Here is a 16,215-nt window from a genome sequence, read left to right as displayed (position 1 = left end):
TATATCGACGAAGAGCAAAGGAGAACAGCAAATACCATGAATAACCATAATAATGAGGATGACCAGAAAGGACATGAAAAATCCCCAGAAAGCAAGTTGGAACACTTGGAAATGTGTGATATAAATGACAGAGATCTCAAGATTGCAGTTCTGAAAATACTCAATGAGATGTGAGAAAATACAGATAGGCAATTCAATGCACTCAGAAAACAAATCAATGGACAAAATGAGTACTTTGCCAAGGAGATTGAAACTTTAAAAAAGAACCAATCAGAAATCCTGGAAAGATTTCAATGCAATAAGGGAGATTAAAATCATGCTGAAAACCATGATGGCAGAAAACCATGATGGCAGCTACTTGCTGTCTCCCACAACCACATCAAAATTACAACTAAAATACAGAACCACCATCATTGAGAACCACCTGAAAGCTGGCTGAATGGAAGTCCTAAACTAGAGAAGTAACGAAAAGAAGCACACTGAGATAGTAGGAGGGGCAGAGGTACAGAACAGGCTGGTCCAACACCCACATGTGCCATTTTTTTAATCGGGACAGAGACTGTCTCTGCGGAGGTTGCCTATGAGGAGCAAGGGGTCCGAGGCCCACATCAAATTCCCAGCCCAGGGTTCCAGAACTGGGAAGCGAAGTTCCTGAAACTATATGGCCAATAAAAAACAGCAGGGACTGTGGCTGAGTGACACGGAGGCTGCTGGAGATCCAGGTGTTCTTTTTAAAGGGCCAATGCACAAGCTTACTCAGATTTATCCCTCTGAGCTCCAGCACCGGATGGCTTTGGGGGACCCAGACACATATTGGGAGGTACTGGATTGTCCTGCATCAGGGCAGGAACTCGGGGAAGGCTTCCAGGCAAGGGTGCTGTTGAAGTCATTGTTCCTGTGCTGGGAACTCCCCCATCGCAGGGCTGACTGGCAGCCATATCTGAGTATCCGTTAGTCTGCTTCACACTGTTTGCTCCAACCCTGATGATCCCCTGAGATCCCGCCCCATCCAATTTGCAACCTCACCCAAGCTGTTTGCAGTAGCTTTTCCATATGAATGGCTTGTCCTGGCTCATGCATCACACTTTGCTAAAATCTCTCCAAAGAGTTGCAGCTGGTGTCAGTGTGCCTCAAACCTATCAATAAAAGGCCCAAGACCCACCAGCACTAGCACCAGCCTGCTTTGCTTCACAGCTGGGCCATGCCTGGGTACCACCAAGCCCAATACAAATAGCAGCCATATACAGATCCCTCTGTAGCTACTGCCAGGTGGCCCCAGCAGTGGCTGATTTTGCACCTCCCTGGAGGCCCCAGAGCCAGTGCACCTGGTGGACAGCTTCAGACCATACCAGATTACAACTCTATACATTCACAAGTGACACACTCAAGAGGCAGACTCAGTGAGCACCAAAGTCCACTGAAGCAAGTCCTACTCCATAGGGATGTCTCCTGTACAGCAGCTCTCCCACTATAGTCACAGCTGGTCCGCACAACCAACTGGCCTAGAGGTCTACTCCTCCCAGTGATACCAACAGCAATAGAGGCTTAACTACAAGACTATGCCCCAGCCCACCCAGGGGCACACCTAGAGTGCCCAGCATAGGTGACTGGGGAAGCTGAGCCACTGGGCCCTACAGGACACCTACTGAACAAGACCAATTCCAGAAGACATAGCAGCTCTACCTAATACATAGAAACAAACACAGGGAAGCAGCCAAAACACAGGGAAGCAGACAAAGAAACAAGTCACAAATGAATAAAATGGAAGCAAGCAAACTACTGGATACAGAGTTAAAAACAATGGTTATAAGGTTGATCAAGGATCTTTACAAGAGCTTCAAGGCACTTAGTGAGACTTCCAAGGATCTTAGTGAGAATGTCAAAGACATGAAAAAGGACCAGTCAGAAATTAAGCATACACTAACTGAAATAAAGAATAATTTATAGGAATTCAACAGTAGAGGATTCCGAGAATCAAATCAACTATTTGGAATATGAGGAAGCAAAAAACACCCAATCTGACGAGCAAAAAGAAAAAAGAATCCAAAAATATGAAGATAGTGTAAGGAGTCTCTGGGACGACTTGAAGCGTACCAACATTCGCATTATCAGAGCAAGATATTGAAAACCTAGTTGAAGAAATATAGCAGAAAACCTCCCATCTGGTGAATGAAATAGACTTAAAGTCCAGGAAGTGCAGAGTCCCAAACAAGGGGAACCCAAAGAGGCCCACATCAAGACACATCATAATTAAAATGCCAAGGGTTAAAGACAGAGAGAGAATCTTAAAAGCAGCAAGAGAAAAGCAGTTAGTTACTTAAAAGGAATGACCCATACGACTGTAAGCTGATTTCTCAAGAGAAACTTTGCAGGCCAGAAGGGAGTGGCAGGAAATATTCAAAGTGATGAATAGCAAGTACCTACAACCAAGATTACTCTACTCAGCAAAGCTCTCATTTAGAATTGAGGGTAAGATAAAGAGCTTCACAGACAAGAAAAAGCTAAAGGAGTTCATCACTACCAAGCCAGTATTACATGAAATGTTGACGGATACTCTTTTTTTTTTACTTTTTATTTATTTGTTTTTTTTTAATCCTCACCCTTGCATATTTTTCCATTGATTTTAAGGGACAGTGGAAGAGAGAGGGAAAGACAGAGAGAAACATCAATGTGAGAGGAACACACAACAACTGGTTGCCTCCTACACGAGCCCTGAGCAGGGCCCAGGCCGGGGAGGAGCCTGCAACCAAGGTAAGTGCCCTTGACCGTAATCGAACCTGGGACCCTTCAGTCAGCAGGCTGATGCTCTATCCACTGAGCCAAACCAGCTATGGTTTCTTTGTCTTCTTCTTCTTTTTTTTTAATATATTTTAATTGATTTCAGAGAAGAAGGGAGAGGGATAGAGAGATAGAAACATCAATGATGAGAATCATTGATCGCCTGCCTCCTGCATGCCCACAGTGGGGATTGAGCCCCAAACCAGGCATGTGCCCTAACCGGGAATTGAACTGTGACATCCTGATTTATAGGTTGATGCTTATCCACTGAGCCATGCCGACCGGTCTTGAACAGTATTCTTTAAGAAGAGGAAGAAGAGAAAAAAAAAGATAAAAAAATACGAACAATAAAATGGCAATAAATACATTTCTATCAATAATTGAATCTAAAATAAAAATAAACGAATAAGAAATCTAATGAACAAAATAAACTGGTGAATAAAATAGAATCAGAGGCATGGAAACATGGAACAGACTGACGAATCTCAGAGGGAAGGGGGCAGGGCAGGTGGGAAGAAATTACCCAAAGATCTTTTTTTTTATTTTATTGATTAAAGTATTACATATGTATCCATAACCCCAAATGCCCCCCCCCACCCCACTCCTGTACATGCCCTCACCCCCCTGCTGTCTCTGTCCATTGGTTATGCTTATATGCATGCATACAAGTCTTTTGGTTGATCTTATCTATGGACACAGACAGTGAAGGCCTGGGGCATTGGAGGGGGGGAGGGAACATCTGTAATACATGCAACAATAAAGATTTAAGGTAAGAAAAAAATAATAAAAAAGAGTGAATGACTGAGCACAGAAAACAGAACCAACCAGATGGAGGAAAGAATTTGTGATATCAAAGATAGGAATCTAAAAATAGCAGAGGGAAGAAGTGAGAGACCTGAGCATAAAGAAAAATGAAAGAGCTCTACAAGAACTGACTCCATCAGAACAAGCAATATTATAATTACTAGAGGCCTGCTGCACAAATTCGTGCATGGGTGGGGTCTGGCCAGCCCTGCCCCCAGATCAGGGTGAGTGGGGGCCAACTGGGGGTGGGGCTGGCTGGGGGAAGGGACCACGGGCAGTTGGCTGGCCAGCCCTGCCCCCTGGTTGAACTCCCAGGTGAACTCCTGGTAGAGGGGACAATATGCATATTAGCCTTTTTTTATATAGGATAGGCATTGTGGAGGAGAAAGAGAGGGAGCAGGGAACAGAGATTCTATTCTAACTAATACTGGATGAGAACTTTCCAACAAACCTATGGAAAGAACTAGATCCTTAAATCCAAGAAGCAAACAGAACACCTAGTTACCTCAATTCAAAGAAGCTGTTTCCAAGGCACTTGGTCTAAAACTGTCAAAAATTGACGATAAGGAAAAAATTCTCAAAGCAGCCAGGGAAAAGAAGGAAATGATCTACAAAGGAAAACCCATCAGAATTTCATCTGGTTTCTCAGCAGAAATTCTACAAGCCAGAAGAGAGTGGAACCAAATATTCAAACGTCTGAAAGTGAGAAATTACCAGCCACAAATGACACATCCAGCAAAATTACCCTTTAAATTGAAAGGAGAAATAGGACTTTCCCAGACATACAGAACTTGAGGTATTTTATCACTAGAAAACCTCCAATGCAGTAAATACTCAAGGGAGTTATTCTACCTGAAACAAAGGACATAAGGACACAACACTATGAGTAAGATTATCAAAAAAACTTACAGCATACACAGGGATAATTTGCGACAACAAAAACATAAAGGAGGAGGGGGTAAAGATCTAAACTGGCAAAGGAGGATGAAGATCAGATGCACTCAAAAGAAAAAAAACACTATGGTATATATGCAACTTTATTTTTTATAAACCTAATGGTAACCACCCATGCCAGAACACATAGCTTAAGAAAAGAGGAAAGAAGTATGGAATACTGCCTAACAAGCCAACAGACAAAAACACAAAGGAATAGAACCAAAGTAGGCACAGAGATACCAGAAAACAAAAGATAAAATGGTTATAGGAAGTCCTCATATATCAATAATCACCCTAAAGATAAATGGTCTGAATTTACCCATAAAGAGGCACAGAGTAGCAGAGTGAATAAAAAAACAAAACCCAACCATATGCTTCCTAAAAGAGACATATCTAAGCTGCAAAGACAAAGGTAGATTCAAAGTAAAAGAGTGGAAAATGATTCTCCAAGCAAATAACATCCACAGAAAATCAGGTATAGCCACAATTATGTCTGTCAAAATAGATTTCAAGATAACAGATAACAAGAGACAAAGATGGACACTTCATAATGATACATCACGAAAACATAGCACTTCTTAATATATATATGCACTCAACCAGGGAGCACTGACATATATAAAATAACTACTCAAAGAACTAAAGGGAGAAACAGATCAAAACACAATCATAATTGGAGACTTTAATACTTCCACTGACATCTCTAGACAGATCAACCAAACAGAAAATCAATAAAGAAATATCAGTTTTGCCTAGCTGGTGTGGCTCAGTAGTTGAGTGTCAACCTATGAACCAGGAGGTCACAGTTCGATTCCTGGTCAGGGCACATGCCTGGGTTGTGGGCTCAATACTCAGTGTGGGCATGCAGGAGGCAGCCGATCAATGATTCTCCCTCATCACTGATGTTTCTATCTCTCCCTCTCCCTTCCTCTCTGAAATCAATAAACATATATTTTTTAAAAAGAAATACTGGCCTTAAATGAAACTATACATAATTGACATTTACAAAACCTTTCATCCCAGAAATCAGATTATACATTCTTCTCCACTGCACAGGGAACATTCTCAAAAACAGATCATATGTTGGGTCCCAGAAAGTAGCATCAACAAATTCAAGAAGATTGAAATTATACCTAGCATATTCTCCAACCATAATACCTTGAAATTAGAAATCAACAGCTAAAAGGATGTAAAGAAACCCACAAATACATGGAGATTAAACAACATACTACTAAAAAATGACTGGGTCAAAGGAGAAATAAAAGATGAGATCAAAAGATATATAGAGACAAATGAGAATGACAATACAATACATCAAAATGTCTGGGATGCAGCAAAAGCAGTAATAAGAGGAAAGTTTAATCATTACAGGCCTATCTCAAGAAACAAGAAAAATCCCAAGTAAATAATCTAGCATTACATCTTAAAAGAACTAGAAAAAAAAAAGAACAAAAGCAACCCAAAGTTAGCAGAAGAAAGGAAATAATAAAAAGAATTGAATGGAATAGAGAACAAAAAGACTATACAAAAAAATTAATAAAACAAAGAGCTGGTTCTTTGAAAATATTAATAAAATTGACAAACCCCTATCTAGACTCACTAAGGAAAAAACCCATATAAATAAAATCAGAGATGAAAAAGAAGTCACCACAGGCATTACAGATATATAAAGGATCATACTAGAATATTACAAAAGATATTTTTGGCACCAAATTCAATAACTTAGAAGAAATGAATAAGTTCCTAGAAATATATAACCTTCCTAGAATAAATCATGAAGAATTAGACAATCTAAATAGAATGATCAGCAGTGAGGAAATTGAAACAAACATCAGAAACCTCCCCCAAAACAAAAGTCCAGGACCAGATGGCATCACCAGTGAATTCTACCAAATGTTCAAAGAAGATTAAAAACCTATCCTTCTCAAACTCTTCCAAAAAACTGAAGAGGCAATACTTCCTAAAATATTCTATGAGGCCAATATAATCCTGATACCAAAACCTGGCAAAGATAACACAAAAAAAGAAAATTACAGACCAATATCTCTGATGAATACAGATACAAAAATACTAAACAAAATACTAGCAAATGGAATACAACAGTACATCAAAAAAAATAATACATCACGATCAAGTGGGGTTCATTCCAGGGGTACAAGGATGGTTTAACATACACAAATCAATCAATGTAATACACCACATTAACAAAAGAAAGAATAAAAGTCTTATCATTTTATCAATAGATGCAGAAAAAGCATTTAAGATACAATATCCATTTATTATGAAAACACTCAATAAAATAGGAATAGAAGGAAAGTAATAATAAAGGCCATCTTTGATAAACCCTCAGCTAATATCATACTCAATGGTAAAAAACTGGAAGCTTTTCCTCTAAGATCAGGAATAAGACAAGGATGTCCACTCTCACCATTCTTATTCCAAGGCAGAGCAATAAGGCAAGAGAAATAAGTAAAAGGTACCCAAATGGAAAAGGAAGAAGTCAAACTGTCACTTTTTGCGGATGACATGATTCTTTAGAAAACCCTAAGACTCCACCAAAAACTATTAGAAACAATAAACAAACACAGTCAAGTTGCTGAATACAATATCAATGTGCAAAAATCCATTGCCTTCCTGTATACTAACAACAAAACTTCAGAAAAAGAAACGGAAAAAAAAATTCCTTCTGCAATTGCTATCAAAGAACAAAATACTTAGAAATAAATGTAACAAAGAACATGAAAGACCTATATATTGAAAATTACAAAGCATTATTAAAAGAGACTAAAAAGACACAACAATATGGAAAATATCTCATGTTCATGGATTGGAAAAATCAACATATTACCCAAAGCAATATACAGATTTAATGCAATTCCTATCAAAATCCCAATGGCATTTTTTAAAGAAATAGAATGAGAAATCATCAGATTTGTATAGAACCACAAAAGACCCCGAATCACCAAGGCAATCCTGAGAAAAAAGAATGAAGCTGGAGGTATCACGCTACCTGACTTCAAATTATACTTCAGAGCTACGAAATCAAAACAGTATGGTACTGGCAGAGAAACAGACACATAGATCAATGGAACAGAATAGAGAACCCAGCTATAAAACCACATTTATATGGATAGATAATTTTCGACAAAGGAGCCAAAAATACACAGTGGAGTAAAGATAGTCTTTTAAAAAATGGTGCTGGGAAAACTGGAAAGTCATATGCAAATGAATGAAACTGGATTACAGTTTGTCCCTATGTATAAAAAGTAATTCAAAATGGATCAAAGACCTAAATATATGACCTGAAACAATAGTTACACAGAAGAAAACATAGGTACTAAACTTATGGACCTTGGTAGTAGAAAAAAAATCTTATGAAGTTGACCCCACAGGTAAGGAAAGTAAAGGCAAAAATAAATGAATGGGACTATATCAAATTAAAAAGCTTCTGCACAGCAAAGGAAACTGACAACAAAACTAGAGGCGCCAACCAGATGGGAGATGATATTTGCAAACAGTAGCTCCAACAAAGGTTTAATTTCCAAAATATATAAAGAACTCATAAAACTCAACACCAAATAAACAAACTCCCCAATCAAAAGTGGGCAGAGGATTTGAAAATACACCTCTCCTAAGAAGACATATGAATAGCCAGTAGATATATGAAAAGATGTTCAACCTCACTGGCAATTAGGAAAATGCAAATCAAAACTACAATGAGATATCACCTCATACCTGTTAGAGTGGCCATTATCAACAAGACAAGCAATAACAAGTGTTGGAGAGGTTGTGGAAAAAAGGGAACCCTCATTTCCCACTGGTGGGAATATAGACTGGTACAACCACTATGAAAAGCAGTCTGGTGATTCCAAAAAAATTAAGAACAGAGCAATCCCTTTCCTGGATATATATCTGAAAAACTCGAAAACATGTATACGCACCCCTATGTTCATTGCAGCATTATTCAAAGTGGCTAATTCATGGAAACAACCAAAGTGTCCTGCCATAAGAAAGGATGAAATAGCACCATTTGCAGCATGGATGAATCTTGAGAACATTATGCTAAGTGAAATAAGTCAGAAAAAACTAAGAACCATATGATTTCACTCACATGTGGGATATAAAACTGAAACTCGTGAACACAAACAGCAGAGTAGTGGTTGCCAGAGAGAAGAGGAGGGGAAGAAGGGGGTCCTAATATATGGTCACAGGAGATTTGACTGTGGGTGGTGGGCACACAATGCAATATACAGATCTTATAACATAGAAACTCACACCTGAAACCTGTATGTTCATGTTGAGCAATGCCACCCCAATAAATTTCTCTCACTTCACATCAAGTAGAACAATTTCTGGGGTAAGAGGAATAGAATTTTAATTTCTCTATTTGATCTGCGTACATGACCCTAAAATCACCGCCTTCCCTTATTTGCTTCTGAATGAGTTGCCAAAAAAGCCACTAATGTTCTACCTTGTGCACTTTAGTGAACTCACTCCCACACTTACTGCTAAAAGGTTCTCTATTATTGCCACATCAACTGAAGCTCTGAAAACACAAGGACCTAGGCTTGTTCACCACCATATCCCATAATACCTGGTACAGAGAAGGCATACAATAAATATATATGAATGCAAAATTTGATTACCTCCTCAATGTCTCTTAAATTATGGTGAAATAATTTCTCAAGTTATATTTTTCTCTTACGCTTGGTACCTAACTTAGTATTTGTAATACCATGCCTATCCTTTATGATGGATTTGAGGGCCTTATAGGTCACAAAAACAATAAAATACTAAAACTTAAATAAACACAAATTCTTTGGAAAGTAAATATCTTATTGATATTCAGTTTTTATTTTATTTATTGTTAAAAAAATTTTATTTAATGATTTTAGAGAGAGGAAGGGAAACAGAGAGAAAAATATCAATTTTGTTGTTCCATTTATTTATGCATTCATTTGTTGATTTTTTTTTTGTAAATCATCACCCAAGGATATTTTCCCATTGATTTTTAGAGAGAGTGGAAGGGAGGGGGAGAGACAGAAGAGAAACATCATGGATTGGTTGCCTCCCACACACGCCCCAGGGATCAAGCCTGCAATGAAGGTTGGAATCAAACCCAGGACCCTTCAGTCTGCAGGCTGATGCTCTATTCCCTGAGCAAACCAGCTAGGGCCATTTGTTGATTCTTGTATGTGCCCTGACACAGGATTGAACCGGCACACTTGGCATATGGGGAGGATAGTCAGGGCCTATAACATTTTTATTTTAAATAACCCTGTATTTTCCAAACCAAAAAAAAGGAAACTTAGTAAGGGTGTCACTGTTTTAGTTTGCAAATCTCATTGAAGTCTGGCTTAACAGAAGATAGTGGCTTCTTGTACCTGCTTCTGCATTCAACCTGTAGTGATATGTTGTTTTATTTGAAGTATATGAAGTAAATGCAAACTCATTCAGATACATACTAGGAAAAGGGAGCATATTTTAATAGTCTTTTCAGATAGCTGAGGATATTTTTCTGTGATGCTATACCAAAAAAAAAAAGTTATTCAGCAAACATTTATTTAGCCATTACTATGTGCAAAGTACTGAATTAGGGGCATTTCAAATGACAGGGAAGAATATGCAAAGCAGCAAATTAGGGGTATTTCAAGTGACAGGGAAGAATAAGAAGGATCCAAAATAGGCTTTTGCACTCAAAATGTTTTTAAAAATCATTATAGAATTTGAAATAGAGGGACAAAAATGAACAATGAATACCTGAATTTTGGAGCGAATACGTTAGTACTGCTAATCAGGATGCTATTTTGCTAATTATAAATTTTCAACCTGAACTAAAAGGGTGGGGAGGGGGAAGGGACAAAACACAGAATTTATTCTTGAATTATTATTTATTTTATTATTTTCCATATGAACAACTGTAAACCTACTTTTGCCACACCCTGTATGTAGGTGTTAAAAGACCTGGTTGGGTAAAATAGACTAGGTCTTTCCGTTTTTTAGTGTAGGGCAAGACAAGTAAAATACAGTACTGTATCAACAACAAACGTGGGGGGAAAAGTCTAGTTTTTTCACCCAAATGTTTATAGTCTTTATTTTGGATGGTAGCATTCTTGGCGAATTTTCATTTTTGCTCATCTATTTCCTAAATGTTCTATAAGAAACAGTTTATTATGTAATAAAGATACATGCCGTAATATTTTATATAACCATTCTTACATTAATCAGAAATAAAAATCAATGGATGGCCAAGAAGCAAGGGATTGGCCCTAGCCGGTTGCTCAGTGGACAGAGGGTTGGCCTGGCTCTGAAGGGTCCCGGGTTGGATTCCCGCCAAGGGCACAGCCTGGGCTGCAGGCGCAACACCGGCGGGGAGCGCGCAGGCGGCCGCGATCCATGATTCTCTCTCATCATTGATGTTTCCATCTCTCTCCCTCTCCCCTCCTCTCTGAAGTCAATAAAAATATATTTAAAAATAAAGGAGCAAGAGATTGAACATAAACTTTGTATTTAAATGACATATTAACAACGACAGTTTTGGTGAGTGAAAGAGGAGGAACTAAGGCGTGAGAAATAAGATCCAATTTCTTCTTTACCAAAAAGGCAGACATGCCAGATTGGAAATGATTCGTGGCTCCGTCATAAAGGAAAATGAGGAACACATATGCATGATTTGACAGATAAATTGGATGCAAACAAGAGACATAAAAAGCTGAAACAGGGAGGGTATCGACCCCTCAGTAAGCAGTGGGGCAGGAGATAAACTGAAACACTAGCATGAATATTTTTTAACCCAGTCGGCTTCAGTCTATATGGAGAAGACACCAAAGTGAAAGAGCCGCTCACTGGACTTAAGAAAATACCGCAGATTCGTGACAAAGGAAGCCCTTCCCTGCAAACTTCAGTCGCAAGGGCGGACAATACTATCGCGACAAGAAACCTGTGGGCCCGCACCACCGACTCCTCACCTCAGTAACTCGCACAACCACCAACCCCTTTCGGTGGCCGCCATCTTCAGTCGACCCCGGAACTCAGGAAGCGCTTCGCTATTTTTTCTCTATTGGCTACTGAGGTGTTCCTCCGCCTCCACGGGGCTGGATGTGCGTTCCAATTGGTTGATGGTAGTGGCTTCCCACGGCCTTGCAGCCAATAGCATCTCCGGGGCGGAGTCAAGTTTTCAGCGAGTGGAACACGGGTCCCGCGCTCATGGGCGGAGCTGTCGTGGGAGGTGGGCTGGGAGGGCGTGGCCTGTGATGGACAGTCGGTTCTCCCGCCCAGGGCCCCCTCCCTCACTGGGAGCCCGGGCTCGGGCACCCCGGCCCCCATCGCGGAGCCCGTCACCCGTTGGAGATCAACGGGACGCGCTGGCGTGTCTCGGATCGATTTTCTAGGTGCGGAGTTCACTCCCGAGGCTGCTGCGGCGTCTGGGGACCGCGGTGTCCCGGAGTCAGGTTCAGGCGCAGAGCTGGAGAGCGGACCTCACGCGGGCGCCTGCAACACCTCACCGCCGCCGCCGCGGTGGGCGACCCCCGGGGTCTACACCTCCGGCCCGGGTCTGGCGGCTCGCCCTCACTCCTTCCCTCCCCTGCACGCGTTGGAACTGAAGACTGAACCTGAGCGCACCAGCCCGAGGTAGCGGAGACCGGGGAGGCAGGGATGGGCCCCTCTAGGGGTCCCGGCTCGACCGATGACCCTGAGGCGTCGGCAGGCCGGCCTCCGGGTTCGAGGGTGAGGGTCCGAGACCCACCCTCCTCTCTCGCTCTCATGCCCGCGCCCCCAAGGGCCGGGGGTGCGGTGACACGCAACTTTGAAATAGTGGGTGGGGTGAGGGCAGCGGATCCCCTCATCCGAAATGCTGGGGTCGGTTCCCAGACCCCGCCTCTTGTTAGAGCCGAACCGCAGAGATGCCGTCCACACCAGGCTCCCCTTCCCCCTGGGTTTTAATACCGCGCTTCTTTTTCACTAACTAGGTGACCTTCGGGCTCTGGACCGGATCGCAGAAGAAATAGGCTTCTCCGGGAGATGATGCCTGAACAGGAGAGGCAGATTACAGCTAGAGAAGGGGCCGGTAGGAAAGTAAGTTTGCCTCCCCCTGCGCTGTGTGGGCGCGCCTACCCCGTGGACGTTCCACGTCCACCTGCTCACCTGCCCTCCTCACTCTGCTCCGGAGAAGGCGGGGCGCGAGGGGCCCTCCCCCAGAGGAGCCTGGGTTCGCAAGAAGAGCGCTCTTTAGAAAGGGCATGCCATTGCAGTAGTTGATTTTTAGGAACAATTTAAAACCCAGCACTTTTCTATTCGCCTTATGCTGGAGAGGTAAAGTGAGCGTTGAGTTGCTGCTTAAGAGCTCTAATTACTCAAGACGATTACGTTAATATAATATTAGCTTAACATTATATTAACTTAATATTATTAACAATATATTTTTTGAGAAGTTATTCAGAGTTGGTGCATATACACCTTTGTGGTCTATCGAGGCCCTGCAACATTTTTAAGAACTATTTTCAATTATTTTAATTATACAAAGTAATGCATTAACACCGCCTCTTAAAATGCAGATAGTACAGAAATATTTAGCATGGAAAGCAGATCAATTTTCTAATTCTTTTGTATTCATGTACATGTGTTTTCATTCATTCAGCAAATATTTATTGAAAACTACCAAGTTTCAGGCAGTGTTGAAGAGCTGAACATACAGTGGTTAAATATATATTAATATATATATGTATGTCCAGAGAAATATTTAGGTTTTATATGTGCGGTTTTAAAATTTTTGTTTGTTTTACATAAATGAGATCACATAGTGTGTATTCTCCAACACCCCCCCCCCCAATATAAGAATATATTTTGGAGATTATTTCACATTAGTACATAAGTATCAGTTGTATTCAGTTTAACCTCTACACAGTATGGATGCCTTATAGTGTGTTTATTGTTTCCCTGTGAGTGGACATTCTGGCTTCTTTTTTCTTTTCCCCTCACAAGTCAGGCTGTAGTCCCTGTGCATGCTTTTTAATGCTGACATGAGTATTTCTTTAGGATAGAAATAAGCCTGGTTTGCTGGTCTATCCTGAAATTAATTCAACGTAATTGTATGTCCTATTGTGAAATTCGTCTTGGTTTTGGAGGCATAGAAATGAAAGAATGGATTGATGGATGGGTAGTCTGGTCAATAGAAGATTCTTAGTGTGATGACTTTGCATTTAATGGAGGTGTGAGGAGAACACATGGGGGAGGGCTGGCTCGTACAGAGTAGGACAGCCTTCCAGCCTCCTGCAGTGCCCCCACCTCTGTACTTATCAGAAAAATCTTTATCCTTCCAGATCAAGCTTAAGACCTGCCTCTTCCTTGAAACTTTCTGTAACTGCCTCTGCCCATGCTGACCTCACCCTCTTCTGGATTCCTTTGATAATAGTAATAGCCAACATAAGTGAGCTTAATGTGTGCTAGGCTGTTAAACACTTTATTTTCCTCTCTGTACACTCTTTCTCATTTAACCTTCACAAAACCTTTAGATGTAGGTATTATTTTCATGTTGTCACCATTTACTCAACCAATGTTTTTTTTAGTATCTACTATGTGCCAGGAATTCTAGGCTCTGGGGTCCAGCTAAGACCAAGACCCTGCCCTCAGGAATTTATATCTTAGTAGGAGATACAGAAAAGAAAGAGAATAAACAAATATAATCGTCCCACCTTATCCACAGTTTTACTTTCCACAGTTTCAGTTACCTGTGGTCCAAAAACATTAAATGGAAAATTCCAGAAATAATTCATAAGTTTTAAATTGTAAGCCATCCTGAGTAGTGTGATGAAATCATAAATCATCCTGCTCCCTCTCTACTGGGATGTGAATCATCTCTTTACCCAACCTCTCCATGCTGTATTTGCTACTCACTCATTTGTCAGTTAGTAGCTGTCTTGGTTATTGGCACTTGTGTTCAAGTAACTCTTATTTTACTTAATAATGAACTCAAAGTGTAAAAGTAGTGATGCTGGCAATTCTGATATGCAAAAGAGGAGCTGTAAAGTGCTTCCTTTTTTTTTAAACTTTTTTTTTTTTTTAAATATATTTTATTGATTTTTTACAGAGAGGAAGGGAGAGAGATAGAGAGTTAGAAACATCGATGAGAGAGAAACATCGATCAGCTGCCTCCTGCACATCTCCTACTGGGGATGTGCCCGCAACCCAGGTACATGCCCTTGACCGGAATCGAACCTGGGACCTTTCAGTCCGCAGGCAGTCGAACTGTGACCTCTTGGTTCATGGGTCACTGCTCAACCACTGAGCCACACCAGAGTTGAATACAGTATAATAAGGTATTTCGTATTTTTTAAATGAATTTTTAAAATGTATTTTTATTGATTTTTAGAGAGAGAAATTCGTGCAAGGGTAGGGTCCCTAGGCCTGGCTGGCGATCAGGGCTGATCTGTGGGATGATTGGGGGGGCCCCTGCTGGCACCCGCCTTGGCTTTTATTATATAAGATTGTTATAATTGTTCTATTTTATTATTGTTGTTGTTAATCTCTTATGTGCCTAATTTAAAAATTAAACTTTATCATACATATGTATGTATAGGAAAAACATAACATGGATCGGGTTCAGTACTATCCGAGGTTTCAGGCATCCACTGATGATCTTGGAATGCATCCTCTGTGGATAGGGGGAGACTGCTATACTGTTATTTCTGTACTGATAAGTACTATGAAGTAAATAAATCAGGTTAGGGGCATTAGGAATGACATGGGATGGGGCAATACTATTTTAAGTAGATGGTAAGGGAATTCTTCTCTGAGGAGGTGACATTTGAGTAGAAACCTGTGTGATTGAGATTTGGGGGAAGTGTTCTAGGAACCAGAGGTGTTAAGATCCTAAGTCAGGAGTGACCTGACTGATGAACAGGAAGAAATCCAGAATAGCTGGAAGCAGAGGGAAGGAAGCCGGAGTGGTAGAATATGAGTTAGAGTTAGTCATCTTTACTGATGGGAAGCTGAGGCAGAGAGAAAGTAAGTAACTTGCCCAGGGTCCTATAGCTAGTAAGAAACAGATCTGGGATTGAGTCCTTGCTAGGCCCGTCTGACTTTCTCAAATATGTATTTTCTTCCAAACTTACTTGATACTTGATACTTTTCTGAACACGTATAGCTTTTCTTTGCAACTCTGTGTTTCTTAAGAGTGGAGACCAGGTTTACATCACTTAAAAAATATGCTCTATAGTGCGTAATACATGCACCATAATTGTTCTCGAATGAATGATTTATAGTATGATTCCCCCCTCACTTTTTCCTCTTCAGAGGCCTCTTTAGCAGTGATCCGGAAAGGGGCATGATCCATGACCTGGGTCATTCAGCCTTCATTCCACAGACATTATAGAGCACCTTCTGTTTGCCTGGTGTTGGGCCCAGCAGGGGGATGGCAAAGATGAAGAGAGGTCAGCACCATGCTCTTGGAGCTGGCAGTTATAGCTGCTAGCAGCAGTTCTCAACCTGTGGGTCACGAACAATGAAAATACATCCTGCATATCAGATATTTACATTATGATTCATAACAGTAGCAAAATTACAGTTATGAAGTAGCAATGAAAATAATTTTATGGTTGGGGGTCACCACAACATGAGGAACTGTATTAAAGGGTCGCAGCATTAGGAAGGTTGAGAAACACTGTCAGCTAGAGAGAGGTATGTCTACACTGTACAGTT

The 16,215-nt window shown here is 40.7% G+C and overlaps 2 protein-coding genes across 2 annotated transcripts in view; one reads left to right on the top strand and one right to left on the bottom strand.

Annotated features, from left to right (window-relative positions):
• Window positions 1-11,597, bottom strand: part of ALG11 (ALG11, alpha-1,2-mannosyltransferase) — a 22,232-nt gene extending 10,635 nt beyond the window's left edge. Inside the window, exon 1 of the mRNA XM_006083567.3 lies at window positions 11,487-11,597. Coding sequence (XP_006083629.1) covers window positions 11,487-11,530 — 44 coding nt within the window. The 5' untranslated portion in view covers window positions 11,531-11,597. The remainder of the gene's footprint in view (window positions 1-11,486) is intronic.
• Window positions 11,598-11,801: 204 nt separating this feature from the next.
• ATP7B (ATPase copper transporting beta) overlaps window positions 11,802-16,215 on the top strand; it is an 86,030-nt gene continuing 81,616 nt past the window's right edge. Inside the window, exons 1-2 of the mRNA XM_006083566.3 lie at window positions 11,802-12,150; window positions 12,489-12,594. Coding sequence (XP_006083628.1) covers window positions 12,541-12,594 — 54 coding nt within the window. The 5' untranslated portion in view covers window positions 11,802-12,150; window positions 12,489-12,540. The remainder of the gene's footprint in view (window positions 12,151-12,488; window positions 12,595-16,215) is intronic.

Source organism: Myotis lucifugus, unplaced genomic scaffold, assembly GCF_000147115.1.
Source record: "Myotis lucifugus unplaced genomic scaffold, Myoluc2.0 scaffold_7, whole genome shotgun sequence".
Lineage (NCBI taxonomy): Eukaryota > Metazoa > Chordata > Mammalia > Chiroptera > Vespertilionidae > Myotis > Myotis lucifugus.
Note: the sequence above shows the minus strand (reverse complement) of the source record. Positions and strands in the feature narration are given on the sequence as shown.